This window comes from Sinocyclocheilus rhinocerous, unplaced genomic scaffold (genome assembly GCF_001515625.1).
Source record: "Sinocyclocheilus rhinocerous isolate Xijiao unplaced genomic scaffold, SAMN03320098_v1.1 scaffold1268, whole genome shotgun sequence".
Classification (NCBI taxonomy): domain Eukaryota; kingdom Metazoa; phylum Chordata; class Actinopteri; order Cypriniformes; family Cyprinidae; genus Sinocyclocheilus; species Sinocyclocheilus rhinocerous.
This window is the reverse complement of record NW_015664016.1, coordinates 107,173-127,549: the sequence shown is the minus strand read 5'-3', so window position 1 is coordinate 127,549 and position 20,377 is coordinate 107,173. Positions and strand designations below refer to the sequence as shown.

The 20,377-nt window shown below is 36.1% G+C and overlaps 1 protein-coding gene across 1 annotated transcript in view; it reads left to right on the top strand.

Annotated features, from left to right (window-relative positions):
- LOC107729283 (frizzled-3-like) overlaps positions 1–20,377 on the top strand; it is a 35,290-nt gene that overhangs the window by 4,442 nt on the left and 10,471 nt on the right. Inside the window, exons 3-5 of the mRNA XM_016539748.1 lie at positions 15,028–15,224; positions 18,512–18,860; positions 19,051–19,719. Coding sequence (XP_016395234.1) covers positions 15,028–15,224; positions 18,512–18,860; positions 19,051–19,719 — 1,215 coding nt within the window. The remainder of the gene's footprint in view (positions 1–15,027; positions 15,225–18,511; positions 18,861–19,050; positions 19,720–20,377) is intronic.

Genomic DNA, 20,377 nt, shown 5'->3' with positions numbered 1-20,377 from the left:
AACAACGCCAACAACGCCCCTTAGCTGTTAGAAATTCACTGTAAACCACGGCTTCACGGGGCTTATTGCTTTATTTATTTATTTAGTGTAAATTTTTTGTGTGTTATTGTTATTATTCCAACTTTACTGAAATTATTTTAACTTTGAATAGTTACGCCATCAAAAAACATCAGTATTGTTCCCACAATTTTTCCCCTCACTTTATTTGTACATTTAATATTACAAAAAATGTCAATATTTTGAAAATACAATTTAAATAATGTTCCCAATATTTTTAATAATATTAATGTTATTTTTCCCCAAAATGGTTTAACTTCTTTGCAGATGTTTGATTTTTTTTATCACTCTGAATATATCAATAAATTATATATTAAATTAATTAAAAATAATCACATCATACAGTAAGTTGAATATTCACAACATTTTAGAGACATTGCATATTGTTTCTTTTGACTGAAAAAAGGGAATTTTAGGTATTTTAACAAATACAAATTACAATTACATTTTAATTAAGGAATAATTATATTAAGAATGTAATAATAAAAAATAATTATAAATACTCCAGTTGCTCCTATGACTTAAAATAGAAGCAGTAAAAAATATTTTTAACCACTTATTTTTATGTAAATGTTTAATATGGTGTTTCTGTTGTTCCAGCATTACTAATAGTATTTTTTTATAGACGTACACCTACATCAGTATTGTTCCCAATCAATATTTTGAAAATACAATTTAAATAATGTTCCCAATATTTTTAATAATATTAATGTTATTTTTCCCCAAAATGGTTTAACTTCTTTGCAGATGTTTGATTTTTTTTATCACTCTGAATATATCAATAAATTATATATTAAATTAATTAAAAATAATCACATCATACAGTAAGTTGAATATTCACAACATTTTAGAGACATTGCATATTGTTTCTTTTGACTGAAAAAAGGGAATTTTAGGTATTTTAACAAATACAAATTACAATTACATTTTAATTAAGGAATAATTATATTAAGAATGTAATAATAAAAAATAATTATAAATACTCCAGTTGCTCCTATGACTTAAAATAGAAGCAGTAAAAAATATTTTTAACCACTTATTTTTGTGTAAATGTTTAATATGGTGTTTCTGTTGTTCCAGCATAACTAATAGTATTTTTTTTATAGACGTACACCTACATCAGTATTGTTCCCAATAATTTTAATAATATGATTTTATTATATCATGTTATTTTTTCCCCGAGATTTCTATACAGATTGATCTCATGCAGTCTATTGATTTTACAAATGCTGTGATTCCGAATTTTTAAAAACAAATCGGTTTGAAAGAATGATTTGTTCGCAGATCGGACATCACTAGTGTGTGACTGTTGCACAAGGGCTTTATGTTTCTTTTCCTCTTCATGAGCTCAGATCGGATGGGATTATATGGAAATCTCGTGTGTATGTTGACTAAAGTTTACTCTGTTGTGAATGAGGCAGGCGATTAGTTCTGACCCTGATAAAAACCATAAATATAGGTTAGCCATGTATTATGTGCTTATGTTGAGCTGGATTCAGTGCTCGTGAATCAAATCCAAGGAGAACGATTTACTTTTCACAGTAAAAGCTAACGTTCAGCTTGTTTGATAAATATCTCAATTACATTTTTTGTGTAAATAATTATTTTTATATTTAATATTTATTTTTATTAAAAATGCATTAAATTCACTATAACAAATACTTCCATAATTTATACATACTATAAAATTTAAATAATGCCATTATTTTTTTCCACATTGCAGTACAGATAATTTGGGGAAAATGTGCTTTACTGTCATGAAAGTAATGATTTTTTTTGGGGGGATAACAAAATATTTTGAATCATACTTTGATTTTGGGGTGAAATATGGCTCGTTCATGTTCTAGACAGATTTCATGGGTTGTAGCCAGTTTCTGAAAAGGTTAAGACGCTTGTGAATTAATTTAATCTGTTAACCCTTAGTCTTCAACAGCACCTACCACGGAGTAATTACAGATGAACCAGAATATGATTTGACTGTGGGTTTCCTTGATGTTGAACCAAAAGCACTCACACTTCCCGCCCTGCGCTGATTAAAGATCTCCAGGGGAATTTACTGTCGGGTTGGTTTTGGGGTCTAAACGCCCGCATTGTGATGCGAGCAGTGATGCTGTAAGTGGGCGGAGGCTGTGTGAAAATGACAGACCTGTGTGTGAGGTCATCAGTCATTGGCTAAAATGAAAGACTGAGGCTGTTCAAAATGCAAAACACTAGCATACTGATTAATGCATGCGGCACATCATGCTGTAAAATGCCTAAAAATACTATGTGCTTTGCATACAGATAATTTGCATAATACACACACATACTGCTGAAAAATACTTTTATGGTAGTATGCTATTACAAAAAGCCACAGGAATACTAGAATACTGCTTAATGCACATTATACTGTTGGGTCTACAATTTAAAAAAAAAGAATACACAGCAAAAAAAAATGATTTTCTTATTATATTTTTGTTGTTTTCCAGTATACACAACCATAGCATTCTTCAACAGTCAAGATGCATTAACTTGAGAGACAATGGCCATACTAAAGTGTGAAAAACATGTTTATGAAAAGTCTGCAAAAATGTGTTTACGCTTAAAACAAGAAAAAATATCTGCCAGTGGGGTAAGAAAAATGAACTTGTTTCCCCTTGAAATTAAGTTTAATTTTCTGACCCCAATGGCAGATTTTTGTCTTGTTTTAGACTTAAACAAACTTAATTATGATCATTGTTTCCAGAAAACAAGACTTAACTTATGTCTTTTTTTAAGTAAATGTGTCCTAATTTAAGAATGTTTAGATATTTGTGCTGGAAAACAAGATCAAAATATTATAATATCCAAATGGTCACATGACCTCAGTACTTTTCAGCACTTTTCATGTTTTGATCAAAGAATGATTAAAGGAAGAGACTTTTATTACTTCGTTTAATTTGTTACATTGGATAATACAAAAAATATGTTAAATCATATTTTGAATTTTTAAGGTGAAAAACTAGCTTGCGCTCACTGTTGTAAACGGAAGCAGTTCCGGGGGAATGACGTATGAGGTCAGCTTTGCGAATATGTCAATATGGATATTTTTCTTACAAAAACGCATCGATTCGCTACCAGAAGGCCTTTGTTCACCCCCCGGAGCCGTGCGAGACACTTTTTTTTTTATGGATGGGCGATTTTTATTTAAGTTCTTTTGGACTGAAGCAATGCAACACCCACTGAGTGGCATTAAACAGCTTGAAAGATCAAAGACAATTTTTAATATAACTCCGACTGGATTCATCTGAAAGAAGAAAGTCATATACACCTAGGATGCCTCGGGGGTGAGTAAAACGCAGCCTAATTTTCATTTTTGGGTGAACTAACCCTTTAAGGTCACTTAATAAAGTTATTTACTTGAGAATATTTGTGGTGAAAAAAAGACAAAAATACTATAAAATATAATATTCAGATTGTTTTATGCTACATTGTCACATGACCTGTGTACTTTGCTTGTGTAATTCAAAATTGCATTGCATTGTGGGATACAGTTTAATGCACATTTTGGCAAATGTAGAAGGCCACTTGTGTAATCCAGGCATAAAGGAAATTTGTCACACAACATCTATACTGCAAAAATAGCACAAGTAGTATGCTAATGTGCTATTCTGGAAGATTTTCCACAGGAAAGCAGAAAAACATGCGAATCTGAGATAGAAAGCAAGTGCTATTTTTATGCTGGCATGTATGCTGATGAAAGATAATGCATAGAATATACAAAGAACTCCCTGACAGGTACGTTTTCAGCATCTCACGTCACTAGCGTTGGGTTTTTAAGTAAAAATAGTTCAGCTCGTCTGCATTCAGTACCAGTCTTGCTGTTTTTGAATACAAGAACGCATCCTGTGTGAATGGCCCCTAATTCTGTACGTTTTTGTGTGCATTCAGATTGAAATAATCTGTCGTTTTTCTGTAAGACCCCCTGTGGTTTCTACAGAAACTGCTCTTTTTGAGATGGACTCAAATCTCTCTTTCACTCCCTTCAGTTCTCTCCATCTTCCTTAACTGGGTAGAGGCGTCACTATGGTAACAAACCGTAATTGTACGGCCTCAAAAGGGCAAGCTTTAGTGTTCCCAGGAGGCGGTCCCTCGCGCTGACCTCTGACCCCTGAGGATGAAGAGTTGTCAAAAGCTCTCCACTTCAGATGGGCCTGTTCCTGCATCAGGGTTACCATGGTACGCCTGTTAAAAATGTCAGGAAAGAGCGCCGAGACGAGTGAAACCTTGGAAAGACGGGGCCAGGACGAGAAGTGATCTTGATTCAGGGCTGGTTGAATGACAGGACAGAAGGAGTGTGGGAGCGGGCTGTCCTTTCTTTCTTCTGTTTTTCTTCCAGTGCTCAGATGAAGGAAATAACTCCCCGTTTGGCCAATTTTCCCCATTTAAGGCCCTTGAGTCTTTCACGCCTGTGTGAAAGTGAAGGGCCGCCCAGAGCCAATTGGTGACTGCAGAAGGAGTTTATCTTTGTTGTTGTTCTAGGAGAGACAGGATGTGTTTTATTCTTCATGTGCCCCTGCACGCCACAATTTATTCAGCCGTTCAGAGCGGCCAGCATGTTGTCGTGTCACTCACATGGACGATTCACTTCTCGTTTTGTGTCCTCATTTATAAGCACTCAATCAGTGTCTCTTTACATCCGTGAGTGCAAAAGTACTGGAATGTTTTACAGCATTTTGAATGCATAAGTGTTGCATACTCTGCTTTTCTCCACTCAGTACATCAGTCAACAAATAAATATCTGTTAAGAAGGTCGGTAAGATTTTTTTTAGTCTGCAAAATGACTGTAAAGACATACATTTATTACAAAAAATCTAGGCCTATTTCAAATAAATGCTCTTCTATTGAGCTTTATATTCATCAAAGAATTCTGAAAAAATGGTTTTTTTAACATTGATAATAATAAGACATGTCGCTTGAGCAGGAAATCAGCATATTATGATTTCTGAAGGATCATGTGACACTGAAGACCGTAGTAATGATGCTGAAAATTCAGCTTTGTGTCAAAGAAATAAATTAATTTTCAGATATATTAAGATAGAAAACAGTTATTTTAAATTGCAATAATATTTCATAATGTTACTGTTTTTAATGTATTTTGGTGCGAGCCTTGCTGAACATAAGAGATTTTTTTTAAATCTTATAAATAAATTAAATAATCACAGCAATATTTTAGTCTGTGGTGTTACTCATTTTTAATATGAGTAAAAATTAAGTACACTTTTTCCTATAAAATAGTAAATGTTAATATTGTTACAGTTCGTATAGTTAATATATTGTATTGTTTTTTTTTTTTACTATGAAATAATTTAAAATTTAAGTTAAGCTAAAAGGGTAATGTAATCTTTTTGAGGAAATTGTGTATGATTTAAAAGTTAATTTTTAAATTTTCTGAAGAAATCTGAGCAGGTTTCTACCTGAGCATTCTGGCAAGTTTTTTCAGAGGTGTTGCTGTGGTATTTTAAATGGTTTTAAGCATGTTTCTATGTGGTTGCTAATATATTCTGGGTGGTTGCTAGGTGATTGCTTTCTGTCCAAAGAGTCCACCTTAAAGTATCTGTGATGTTCTGGTCTCTATATATGGCTTCGGTGTAAATCTGTGTTTTTTTTCGACGGTTTTATCATTTAAAATAAACTCTGATTTCTTCAGCTGACAGTTATGCTGTAGTGTATTATCATTCATATACCAGCAGCTCTGACCGATTAATACAGCTCAACTTCTCTGTGACATTTCAAACTGTTCTTTTAAACCCAAAGATTTTTATTTGCTTCCGGAAACACTGCATCTTCAGCAGGGATGTGGAGCTGCAGACAGACTGATGGTGGGTCACTGCTAATGGGAAACGTCCTGATAGTATCTGACAGTGTTCTGGGCCGGAGGGAAGAATCTGTTACGTAAGGACTCTACAACTCTGGCAGTTCAGACTATCTAGTGCACAGCAGTTTGTCAGAGCTTGTTAACTTGAGACTTGTAAACAGCAAGAGATGGATATGTGTTTGAATGGGTTCTCTGTGTCTTCCAATCACATTCACCGTTGACATGCTTTTATTAATGGAGTTTACTAAGACAAGCATCACCATTATAATCGCTTATACTCGGGGTTTGTGATTGGATAAATTGGATTGGATTGTGCAAAATAATGTTCTTCTAGATAAAAAATGGCCTAAAAATCCCACAGACTTGCATTGAATGAGAAACCTGAGCTTATATTTACACGAAGACAACGAAGCCATTAAACCTAGCTTAACAAACTCTGCAAATCTTATTTAGTTGACTTCTAAAATAAACGCTTCAGGACAGTACTAAATCCAAATAACATGAATTTTGTATGATCCCACTTATTTTGGTAAAATGATCAACATTTTGCAGAATCTGCAAGGTGTATGTAAACGTCTGACCACAGCTGAATATATGATTAAATGAATGAATGTGAAATCTGTCATTTGCACTTATGAAATGACTAATGACAGCTTTGGGAAGTGTGTCGAGCAGAAACTGATCAGAAGCCAGCATGGCACACACACACGGCCCAGTAGGGAAAGGGTGAGCGATTCTCGCATTAGAAAGACTTAAACCCTTTGACTTTCTAATCTCGAGAGAAGGTTTTCTCCACAAACACCCTCTCTGCAGAGTTGGTAAACTGGATTTTCCACTCGCACAAGGTCTGTTTGCTTGGCGATTCCACCTGCTCTGTGAGCGAAGGGCGGGTGAGGGGTTTTCCTGTTCGGATCTGATTTCACTCTTCCATGTCCAAATCTGCCAGAAAACACTGTCAGGCAAGAGTCCAGTCCAGACACCTGCACTACCCTGCAGGCATCCATTATGAGACTGCTTTTGTGGACATATACTATAGTACTACCATGTATTTTTTTATTTTTTTATTTTTTGTCATGTATCATGTGAATATGAATGTGGTAGTTATGCAGTACTAGTCATTCAGTACTATCAAAGTACCCTGGTTTTTTAGACATTTATCATGATAATACCATGTTTTGGGCCAGATATCATGGTAATGTCATGTATTCTTTGAATTAGTTCCATGCTGTTTGATTTAAATCATTCAGTTCTTTGGTTATGTATTAAGTTTGGCATTACCATGATGTTTTGGACATTTACCGTGGTATGTGCATGTGGTAATCGTACAGCACCATGGTATATGTCAAACTATGAGGGCAATAATAGCATTTTGTTATGACATATACCATGTAATACCAGGGTATTCCTTGAAGTACTCATTTAAATATACTAGGGATGCACTGATACTGGTATCGGTATCGGCCCGATACTGAGCTCCTGTACTCGTACTCGTTAAAATACCCCGATACCAAACGCCGATACTACACAGCATGTGAATGGAGTTATTAGAGATTAAGGATAGAGTTATTAGAGATTAAGGATGTCTACAAAGTATATGCACCGATACCGATACTGGTATCGGTATCAGGCCCGATACTGGTCTCCTGTACTCGTACTCGTTAAAATACCCCGATACCAAACGCCGATACTACACAGCATGTGAATGGAGTTATTAGAGATTAAGGATAGAGTTATTAGAGATTAAGGATGTCTACAAAGTATATGTATGCAATGAATATAATGTTAAACATTCAGTATTAACGCCTGTATAGCTGATGTGCGCGAGCTGATGAGCAAAGCACGCTGAGTGGATTGAGCGTGTGGCGGTGAGTACTAAGCCGCTGCTCTAATGCTATTAAATTAAAGATGATGTACCATAGAGCAAAACAATGAACAGTGAAAGTAACAAAAACTTGTAAAATACATTTTAATGGGCATAATTAAGTGTGAAAATAACCGAAGGATATACAGTCAAACCAAAAATTATTCAGAGACCAGATATAATTTTTTATATTTTTTTACTAGTGGGTGCAGGACACTATAGTTCACTTATGTAAGTGAGTATAGGAAAATAAAGTAAACTGTGACAAATTATACCCAAAAATTCTTCATACAGTGGACTACCAGTAAAACTGATACAAATTTGGGACCAAAAATTAAAAGTTGGGAAAAAAACTGAAGTTGAGGTTTGCATGAAGCTGGATGACAACATGCCCAGGAGACTACAGGCTGTCATTAAGGCTAAGGGTTGCCCGACTAAGTATTGATAGTTGTGTAAATACTGTCATACTAACAGCTGTCTGAATAATTTTTGGTTGATTGTAATCCATTACATACCTTTCTATCAAAGTTATCTAACGTTATCAAGCTGAATTTGTTCTGACACAGTTTAACACCGTTTAAAATATGAGTTCTTGTCATATTTATTACCATTTTCTAAACTATAGCGAGTAAACTGTGATAATGTGAGAAATGTTGAAGGTGTCTGAATATATTTTGGTTTGACTGTATCTATTTGATAAATGAAGTTAACCAACTAACATTATGCATACTCTTTAGGTTTCTGTACCCAATATTTAAAAAATGTACAATGCAATAAAAATATCGGTATCGGTACTCGGTATCGGCAAGTACCAAAAATAAAAGTATCGGTATCGGGCGAGTACTGGAAAAAGTGGTATCGGTGCATCCCTAAAATATACCATGGTAAAAGAATATGGTAAGCATTCAGTACCTCTCTATATCATAGCACCCTGGCATTACGTTATTATTTTGATACTTGTGAAAAAACCATGTTAAAAATACCATGTTTTGGGCCAGGTATCATGATAATGCCGTGATATTCTTTAAGTACCATGCAATATTATTTAAATATATAAATATGCTAATTATTAAGTTTTGTGGTAAATGCTGTATGAATTTGTTTGGACATTTACCATGATATATTCATGTGCCAGTCATTCAGGATCATAGTGTATGTTAAATTATGACCTCAATAACATTTTGTTTGGACATTGTTTGTACCATTTAATATTACAGTATTTTTTGAAGAACCTTTCAGCATCATGTAAACCAATGATGTTGTATGAATATGGCTTCCATTCAGTACTATTTTATATCAAAGCACCCTTACATTACATGTTTTTTGGACATGTATCATAATAACACCATGTCATTTTTTTAACGTTAATTTGAAGTCACTTTAAATATGGTGATCATTCAGTACTATAATATTCATCAATACACCATGGTGTTACACATTTAGCATAATAATACCAAGTTTTCTTTTTGGGCATGTATCATTGTAATGCAGTGGTTTTCTTTGAATTAGTACCATGCAGTATGATTTAAATGTATGAATATAATCATTCAGTTCTGTGCCATTTATTAAATTGCCTTGGCACTACCTTGGTGTTTTGGACATATGCCATGGTATATGATCGTGGTGATCATTCAGTGTCATGGTATGTCAAAGTGCAATGGCAATACCTTGGTTTTTGGAAATATACCATGTAATACCAAAGTAATTTTTCAAGTACCTCTATAGTATCATGTAAATGTATCATGGTAAATGAAAATGGCCCTCATTTAGTACTAGTCTATATTAAAGCACCCTGGCATTATATAGGTTTTAAAATAAAACATGTTTTTGGACATGCATGTATTCTTTGGAAAAAATACCATGGAGTACCATTGAAATGCCATGGTATTGGCAATCGTATGCCAACATTGTACTATTGTGCTGCCACAGGATGTTTTTGCTTTTTTCCTCTTCTGCAAAACCCCAAATGGTGCCAGCTCTTGTCCAGATATATGTGCCTCCTTTTCTACCTAATCCACACTGAAATACAGTAGGTAGACGTCTCAATGTGTTATTTTTCTCACCAAGAAGTTCTCAAGTAGCCAAGGAAGCCGTAAAAGCACGCAGCCTTACTCTGAAAGCTCGAGGCTTTCAAAGGTAACCTCTATTCATCGATTCTTTAAATGAATCATGAGTCTGACAAAGGAAAAACAGGCAGAAACTTAATCCATCCATTGAAGAGTTAGAGGAGTGGCGCTTGGCGAATGTGAGAGACAAATGTGCTCTTTTGCACCGCTGCCAGAAACCCACCCACTTCCTCGGGCTGCTCCTCCTACACAGTCTGGGCTCGCTGGCACGACGGCGCGGCATTCACATCAACCCCGCAATGTTTTAATTACCATTACCGTCTTAGACATGGAGATTAGTCTAAATAATATGTATGAATCTCTCTTTCGGGAACGTGTGAGTGGTCTTGATTAATTACACCTTCACGTCTCACTGACAGACGAACAAAAAGATCAGTTCGCAGAAAACGCGACTCTTATGTGCATTAGTCTTGCTTTATTTTTTGCTGGTTATACTTATTCACAGTGTGAAAGGTGCAATGTGAAAGCTGTATAAAAGAGGAAATACTTCACTTAAATCATTTGTATGTTTAATGCATTTTTTAGCTTTTTAGACAAGTCAGTATTCCAAATTTTTGACAATACAGTATTCCAGTCATTCAATACACAATATGGATACAAATGTGAAACACCTGTCAATATTTTAAACACATAGTAAATATATTCAATTAAATTTGATCTTTAGCCTGAAGGTTCTTTATTTTATTTTGCTATGATATTTAATGTTACAGAAGTATATGTTTCTGTTCATTCTAATTAATTTAATATATTAATTTTAATATTAGTGAATGTTTAATAAATATACTTTATATTAAACAAAGCTTGTAAACATTGTTTTAAATGTTTTTAATCAAGTCTCTTATGCTCACCAAGGCTGCATTTATTTAATGATAAATACTTTAAAAACAGTAATATTGTGAAATATTATTGTAATTCGTAATAACTATTTTCTATTTGAATATATTTTAAAATGTAAATAATTCTTATGCAAAGATGAGTTTTGTAACTCTCATATGTAACTTAGTGTAGAAATAATAGCCTCTCAAAAAATTACTAGTAAATTTCACAATTAATTACAAAGAATTGACAAATAAAACAGAATTAAACAGAATTTTGAAGTAGAAAGGCTCAAATAGTATTTTCTCAAATAGTAAATTTTATGAAACTGTAATGCACGTTTACCTGTTTCGAAATCATTTTCACAATTATAATAATTTTGTGTTCATGGCTACACCTTTACAAAGTATTATATGCATTGTAATATGCGATAACTAATACTACTGTATCACACTTGATATTTAGAGTTGGTGTCTAATGCATTATTTGCTCTTTAAATGCATCAATGAACATGTAAGCTTTATAATGTATAATAACAGTTGTAGTTATTCTAGAGAACAAAGTATGAATTTTGCATGAATTAAAGTGCTAGTCCTTAGCCAGTAGCAAGTATGTCACTATGCTACGATAGAGAGCTCTATATTTCCATACAGTAAAGTAGAGAGAGCTATATGAGTTAATGCACTTATGCAGCATGAGTTGCATATTTCAAAACACTGTCACACAGGGCCAGGCATATACTCTGATGAGCTGAGTTTATTTGGCCATTCGTGCAGACTGAGCTGTAGATGTGAAGTCAGTGATGTGAAAGGGCCTGTGATTTGTTCAGTGTGCCCTGCAGCACTGCTGTTGATGGAGACCTATGAGAGGCTGTTAGAGGAGGAATCGTCTCTGAGAGTGGGGTCAGCGGGGTTGACACCCTCCGGGAAAGAGATGGATAGATGGAGAGAGAGCTATCCAAATGCTCTTCCCACCGGGAAGTTTGCGGCCATCGATTTTAAGTGCACATGCTTGAAGACGCACGCTATGCGAGTGTTTACAACACACGCGTGTTAACACACATATGGCTGCGTGCTGAAATATTGAGAGCGATTGTGCCTGTTAAAAGCATGTGAGTAAGTGGGGTTGAACACGCTTCAGTGAAGTTCCTCCTGGTGGGACACTCAGATGCCAGCGGTGGGCGGTAGAAAAAATCTTACAGTAGTTTTGTATTACAGTAAGTGTATATATCACTAAATAGTTATTTTGGTAACACTTTAGATTAAGGTCTCATTTGTTAACTTTAAAGCATTAGTTAATGTTAATAGAAATACAGTTGCTCACGTTAGTTTAGTGTGCATTATGTAATGTTAACAGATACAATTTTTGATTTTAAAAATTAGCTGAAATTAACATTTTTAAATAGTATTGTTTATTATTAGTGTATTTTTACTATATTATATTATGTTAAACAAAATGATAATGATTATATATATATATATATATATATACTGAAATATTGCTCATTGTTATTTCTTACTACATGTTGTATGTATATTGTGTGTATGTGTGTGTGTATATATATATACAGTGGGTACGGAAAGTATTCAGACCCCCTTAAATTTTTCACTCTTTGTTATATTGCAGCCATTTGCTAAAATCATTTACATTAATGAGGAAAAAAAATTAACTTAAATGATTTTAGCAAATGGCTGCAATATAACAAAGAGTGAAAAATTTAAGGGGGTCTGAATACTTTCCGTACCCACTGTATATATATAATGCTGAAATTAGCATTCAAATAAATACTGTAGAATTATTGTAGGTCTGTAGAATGTTTAAAGTATTTTTACTGTATTATATATATATATATAGTAAAAAATGAAAGATTATATATATATATAAAAATGTTTTAACAAATATTAATACTATAGAACTACTGAATTTCTAAATTGTTTTTAAATTGTTTTATGAAATTACCAAAGATTATTAAATACTTCAGAAATATTGATCATTGTTAGCTCATGTTAACTAATGTAGTTATCTATTTAAATAATGAAGCCTTATTGTGCATAAGCACCACTATTTTTGGTATAAATTTAACCCAGAAACATTTTATATTAATTAATCTTTGGTAATACATGAGGTAATACTTTAACATGGTATCATTGGTCATTAACTTGGTTTTTGCATTGTTTTTGGACATGTACCATATTATTATGACAAAACATTGCTTGGCAAAGCTATTGTTACATGGTGTCTGCATTATAATGAATGAAGCTGTCAACTCTGGAACAGTCTGTGAGACTTTGGAAAGTAGGCTATTGTTTCTACATCAAATCTGATTTAAAAAAAAAAAATTTTTTTAAAGCACTGTGGGATAAATGACATAGAAGAATCTTTAATGCTCGACACATTTCTGCCTCCACACAGTATATACGATATACAGCCCAGTCCTATCAGACAGACCGAAATTCCCTTTATAGATCCGTGTGTCATTTTAATCCAGCTTTCTTCATTTTAAAGTAGTTCATCGTTTCCCAAATGTCTCTGGCTTGATGGATGTTCAGCGCTCTTTTCCTCTTCAGAAGGCATCAACCCTCAGGATTGTCTGTCTAAATTTGGCAGCGCTCCTTTTTTTTGTCAGTGTACGTTTTTTAGAACCTTTAATTCATGCTCACTAAATAAAAGGCTCTGATCTCCATTCTGGATTCAGAGTAAGCCTGCAAAAGGGCATTTCACGCTCTGACAGGGAGAAGATTCATGGCGTTCTAGTGGCGTCTCTATCTGCTTCTACTGTGTTGTGTTCAGAGACTGAGACGGTCTGAGCTACCGTTTGTAGTTACACCTCTGTCATTCACATGCTTTAAAGAATTAGTTGCTACCTTTGAGAGTGATTTATGAAAAATAGGTGAGTTTTGACATTTTTAAAGCAGGGGTTTTCAACTCCTTGGAGCTGCCAAACTGGCCTGTAATCCTGCTGAAGGGGCATCAGGTTACTGTACCCAGACAACTTCCTGCCTGTCTTTTTGCACCTTGAGATTCTGGGAGGCATGAAAATATTCTTAAGGGAGAAGTTAAGAAATTTCTCAAGTGAAAATTCTAAGACGCTCATGAAAATGTTCAAAAAAGTGCAATACTTAAAGAATTCTTACATTTTCATATATTTTCTTAAGAGCATATTATTTGATTGTTTTAAGAAGAAAATGACACTGTTGTTATCAGGGGCTGGACTCATGAAAATCTTCTGAAGAAAGAAATCAAGAAATTTCTTAAGATGAATAAAAATAAATGTATTTAATCCCCAGATTGTTTGGGGAAGTTTGTAAGAATGTATTCTTAGAAGTGAAATTATTACAAAATTCTTGTATGTTCGCATATATGTTTGTAAGAAAGTCTTCGATTTATTTATCTTAAGAAATTACTTCATTTTTAAGAACATTTTTCATAAATGAAATAAGTTTGTTAGAAAGTGTAACTGTTAAATTAAGAAGTTTTCAAATACTTTCTTAGGACCTTTTTTTTTCTCAAGACGAAAATGATAAAACGCACTTGAAAAAGACAATTTTTTTTCCTACCAGATTACTGTAATACAAGCATAATAAGCATGCACAATATTTTTATTCCATCTGGCTTGATGAGAGTATTTTTAAAGAGTCTTTCTAAAGACGGATCGATTTTAGCATTTAAGACCAATTTTAGGTTATCCTAACTTGAAAATATTACGATGATTTTCAAAATTTTTGTCTTTAGAACATTCTTAAGAAAATAGATAAGAACATTCTTTGGAAATGTTTTTGGGAATACAAAATATTCTTAACTTTATTCTTAAATTCTAAAATAACAAGGCAATCGCAGTTCTGAAGACAAATGTGATTCTGGCTTAATTTTGGAAATAGATTGATTCTTAAAGTCAACTTGAAATGTTTGCAATCCATTTAATAATGAAATGTGACATGAATGTAACTTGATTTATCCACCGGGAATTGATTGGATGGTGAAAAGTGTTAATATGTTGAAAATATAAAGCCTTGATGACATCATCTGAAAAGTAGTTTCAAAAGCAGAGCAAGTTGTATTTTGATTCCACAGTCAAACATCTTTGTTCAAAGAACAGCTCACATTGGATTACATTTTTAAGATGTCAGTTTCAATTTTTTGTCGACTTCTGCCTGAGAAGTTTTCTTGCACTTCTACCTTATGTGCAATCTAAACTCTTGCCAGGCAGCTCCAGTGGAGTTCATTTTTCTCCCAGACTGCTGCCAGAGCCAAGCTGTGTGTTTTTACGAGATCTGTCATAAACTCTCTGGGTACTTGGCATGAACTAACTCTCTGCTCTCCCTCCCCAACAGCCCTTCCACCCCATGGTGAACCTGCAGTGCTCTCCAGACCTCAGGCCGTTCCTATGTGCCCTGTATGCCCCCGTGTGTATGGAGTACGGACGCGTGTCTCTGCCGTGCCGGAGCCTGTGCGCGCATGCCAAGAGAGACTGCCAGAAGCTCATGGACATGTTTGGAGTCACCTGGCCAGAGGAGATGGAGTGCAGCAGGTACTCATTCAAGACTTTTGGAAATTTAAGGTAGCTTTTGAGAGAAGGTACAAAGTGTACATTGCCCAGTGTGTCAGATGTAATTGCCACATAATTGCTCAGCATTTCTGAAGGTAAATTGTGCTGTAATGGTTGAACATGTTTATTCTTGGACATGGTTAATAGTAGGGATGTACCGATTCACTCAACTCACGATTCGATTCACGATTTTGATTAAGTTCCCCTCAGACATACATTCATATAAAATCCTACCCCTAAATGAATCGCCATTTGTTTAGCATCTCAACCGATTTGAATCGTCACATATTTGAATCGATTTTCAACCGGCTCGCAGTTAATCGTTACATCCCTAGTTAATAGAAAATGTTTCCTGACTGAAATGGTGGTTTAAGCCAATGGTTCTCAAACTGGGGGCCACCAGATGGCGCTAGGGGGGCCACATAGAAATTCTAGAATCTAGATTAGGAAATTATTTAAAAAAATTATTATACCTGTATGTAAGTCAGGATTGTCAATCTATGTAAACTATGATGTATTTAAAAAATAGAAATGTTTAAAAATAATATCAATTATACGCAGCACACTACCGAAACGCTCCGTTGATGTACTAGCGCACAGAACGGTTAGCCATGAACACGCTGATAAATGCTAAGACTCTTTAAAACGGATGCGTTTTTAGATAGAGGATGCAGTGTCTCAGCTGAGAAGGTTAATACAGAAGAGCCTAGCGTGAAAAAAACGAAACTGCGTAAATTTGACGACTCGTACATAAAATATGGCTTTATGGAATATAGTGACGGCAGACCACAGTGCACGCTGTGCTTGAAGATTTTATCCGTTGAAGCGCTGAAACCATATAAACTCAACTCTCGCAACAATTCATCCGGAGCATGTGAATAAAAGTACGGATTTATTCCAAAGAAAGAAAGAAGAATACATCAAGCAAAAGGTACGAATGACTAACATCACGGCAATACCTGAGAAAGCACAGCAAGCATCGTATCTTGCAGCCCTGCGAATAGCCAAATGTAAAAAGCCTCACACGATCGGGGAGGAATACTTCCAGCTGTCAAGTGATGGCCAGTGGCCTCAGTGGAAAGGCCGAAGATGAACTTTTGGAATTATCCAGTGATCGCACTCTCAGGATGAGATTTAATATGCAGGGCCCAGCAGAATTTTGGCCCACGGTTGAAAAGGAGTACAAGGGGGTTGCTCTTCAGGCCATGAGAATATTGCTGCCTTTCCCAACAACATATCTTTGTGAGACATCTTTCTCAGCCATGATGGCAATAAAGACAAAATACAGGGCACGGCTTAATGTGGAAGATGACTTGAGAGTTTGCCTGTCCTCAATAACACCCAGAATTGATAAGCTCTGCAAAGAAAGACAGTCTCACCCTTCCCACTAAGGCAGGTTGTGTGTACTTGTACAGTGGTTACTAAATTGATGTGTCTGCATTGCATGATTTCTTTTATATTGTAAAATTTGTATAATATTCTATATTTCTTTTATATTGTAAAACTATTTATTTTTAAGTAGAGTAGACATTTTTTTGTTTCTTGCAGAAAAAAAGATTGTTGAAGAAAATCTGATTGCTGTTCAAATTGCAAACCAAACTGTTGAGCCACTGTCATTTCACTACATCAAAATGTAATGCACTTTTGCACTTTTAAGAAGAAATGCACTTTTTTACAAAGTATATGTAAATTAACAAAAGGATTCACCCTACACAAGGGGGCCTCCTGCTGAAAAAGTTTGAGAACCACTGGTTTAAGCAAATGCAGATGTTTGAGGGAAACCTTTCATCTCCAACGAAAACCAGTCATTCTGAAGAAGGAAAAATGTGTGCGCTATTCAAACCAGGTTGAGATAAGTCTGCAGCATATTTCAGATTAATGTTAGCAGTCAGCAGTCAAACACTCAGTGGTAATATGGAAACATACTTTCAAAGCAGTAGTTGTCAGAAAAGAAAGCATATTTTATTACTCCAGTATCAAACTTTTAGTAGGGTTGAGTGAAACAAAACTTGCAGCAATAAATTCTGTGCAACATTTCTTGTGATTTTGTATAATATGCACCTCATGGCCGTTTCAATCTCTTTACATACTAGTAAGTAATCAAGAAAGAGCTTATTAGAACAAAAGTTGTGTCTGTCATGGAACTAATAATTAGCTTGGCCCCGCCCCCTTTAGTTTCTGTTGCTAGCGCTGGCTGTTGTTAATTTTCCTACAACAGCATACAGCGTGTTGTGAATTTTGACCAGTTGATGGGAAAAGTATTCTTAAAATGCATTCAAAATTCGGAATAATTTGTAATATATAATTATTCACGGTATTTAGAAGTGCCCACGATAACAATATCGTGCATATTCATTACCGTGATATATCGCATTACCAAATACCGGCACAAGTCTAGTACTTACTATGCTACTGGCAAACATGGGGAGAGAAGTCAGTTTGGGTGAATAATTTAATAAAATCTGGATTAAACATGCTTTATATTGCTCTGTTACGTGGAGCTGCGCATCATCTTCCAAGCCTTCTGCCACATAGCATTTTTAACACTATACTTTAAACATTACCAAGTTAATATTTCATTATTCTAGTTGATTTTAATATATTTTCTGTAAAAATATGTACATTGTGTATGAGCAGTGTAAACTATGTAATACATACAAGTTATATTACATGCAATAAATAATATAATCTATTAAATACAATAAAGAATGAAAAAACAACATCCTAATATTACCTAATAATACCCAGCCTTAATTTTAAAATTGATCCAATAAGTTAATAACATACTCTGTATTTTTATATTTTGTTATATTTTATACTGCATTTTATATATTATAAAAACTGGGGATGCACCAAATGTTCGGCAACTGAAATTATTCGGCCGAAAATAGCAAAATAATTAAAAAATGAGTGAAAAGACAGAATAAATTGTTCCGAACAATGACATGACTCGATCAAATAGCAACCAGCTTAGAGTGAGAGGCGCGCACTCTTTATAACACAGCAAACATGTCGGCGGTGTGGAAGCATTTAAAACTGTCCGAGAAAGACACAAAAATCACAGACAGCGAGAGACTGTTGTTGCTGGTTACTGTATGATTATGGAAATCATACAGTAATCACAAAATGCCGTGTTCGGTATTTGGCCTTCGGTCCAGTCATTAATTTTGTTCGGTGTCTAAATGTTCAGTTAAATATATATATATATATATATATATATATATATACTGTATTATGTAGTTATGTATGTCTTTGTCTCTTGACTGTAGGTTCCCAGACTGCGATGAGTCTTACCCTCGTGATGTAGATCTGCTCGTGAACGAGGACCCCACTGACCAGTCGTCCATGTCCGTTCAGCGTGACTATGGCTTCTGGTGCCCCCGAGAGCTCAAAGTGGAGCCCGAGCTCGGCTACACGTTTCTCGGTGTGCGTGACTGCTCCCCTCCCTGTCCCAACATGTACTTCCGCCGCGAGGATCTCACCTTCGCCCGCTACTTCATTGGCGTTGTCTCCATCGTCTGCCTCTCCGCCACGCTCTTCACCTTCCTCACCTTCCTCATCGACGTCACGCGCTTCCGCTACCCAGAGCGGCCCATCATCTTCTACGCCGTCTGCTACATGATGGTGTCGCTTGTGTTTTTCTTGGGCTTTCTGCTGGAGGATGGAGCTCTCTTTCGCCCGCTACTTCATTGGCGTCATCTCCATCGTCTGCCTCTCGGCCACGCTCTTCACCTTCCTCACCTTCCTCATCGATGTCACACGCTTCCGCTACCCAGAGCGGCCCATCATCTTCTACGCCGTCTGCTACATGATGGTTTCGCTGGTGTTTTTCCTGGGCTTTCTGCTGGAGGATCGTGTAGCGTGTAATGCAGCCAATCCCAGCCAGTACAAAACGTCCACAGTGACTCAAGGCTCGCATAACAAGGCCTGCACGCTGCTTTTTATGGTGCTGTACTTCTTTACCATGGCGGGAAGCGTGTGGTGGGTCATCCTTACCATCACCTGGTTCTTGGCTGCTGTTCCCAAATGGGGCAGCGAAGCCATCGAGAAGAAGGCGTTGCTCTTCCACGCCAGCGCGTGGGGAATACCTGGCATGCTAACCATAACCCTGCTGGCTCTGAATAAAATCGAGGGTGATAACATCAGTGGCGTGTGTTTCGTGGGCCTGTACGATGTTCACACTCTCCGCTGGTTCGTGCTGGCGCCGCTGTGTCTGGACGTCCTGGTGGGAGTGTCGCTGCTGCTGGCCGGGATCATAGCGCTCAACAGAGTCCGAATGGAGATTCCTCTGGAGAAGGAGAATCAGGACAAGCTGGTGAAGTTCATGATCCGGATCGGTGTGTTCTCGGTGCTGTATCTGGTGCCGCTGCTGACCGTGGTGGGCTGTTACCTGTATGAACAGATGTACCGCTCTATTTGGGAGACCACATGGGTGCAGGAGCGCTGCAGAGACTACCACATACCCTGCCCGTTCCAGGTAAATCAACACACAAACATACTTTATATTTAAATTCTACTAATGCAAGTTTTATTAAAGGGGTCATCCGATGCCCATTTTCCACAAGTTGATATGATTCTTTTGGGTCTTAATGAAAAGTCTGTAACATAGTTTGGTTAACATTTCTCAATGGTGTAGTGTAAAACAACACAGTTTTTACCCTGTCAAAAACAGCTCTGTCTACAGCAAGCTGTTTTCTTGCATGCCGCTTTAAATGCAAATGAGCTCTGCTCGCCCCGCCCCTCTCTTCCATGCCGCTCTCTGAGAGACGGTAAACTTTAACCGCATTCATCGCGAAACTTGCTAACTAGCACATTATTAGGAAAGGCGATTTGCAAAGATTCATTAAAAAACCTTATACTCACTTCTTCTGGAGGTGAAGCTGAACATAGCGAACATAGACGCATTTAGGCAGATCGGGGGGCGCATTCCCTTCAAAAACAAACATACTCCCCTTCAGTCTTCAGCGGCTCAGATGTCGGGAGTAAATGACGACTGCTATGTTCATTATTACATCCAACAACAAAACACCTCAATCACTATGGCGACATTCTTGTCTACACCTGCTCCGGCGGTGAAACAATGGCGGACTGATGATAGCTCACTCAGGGCGGGTCTAAGGTAAGACGCCAATCCA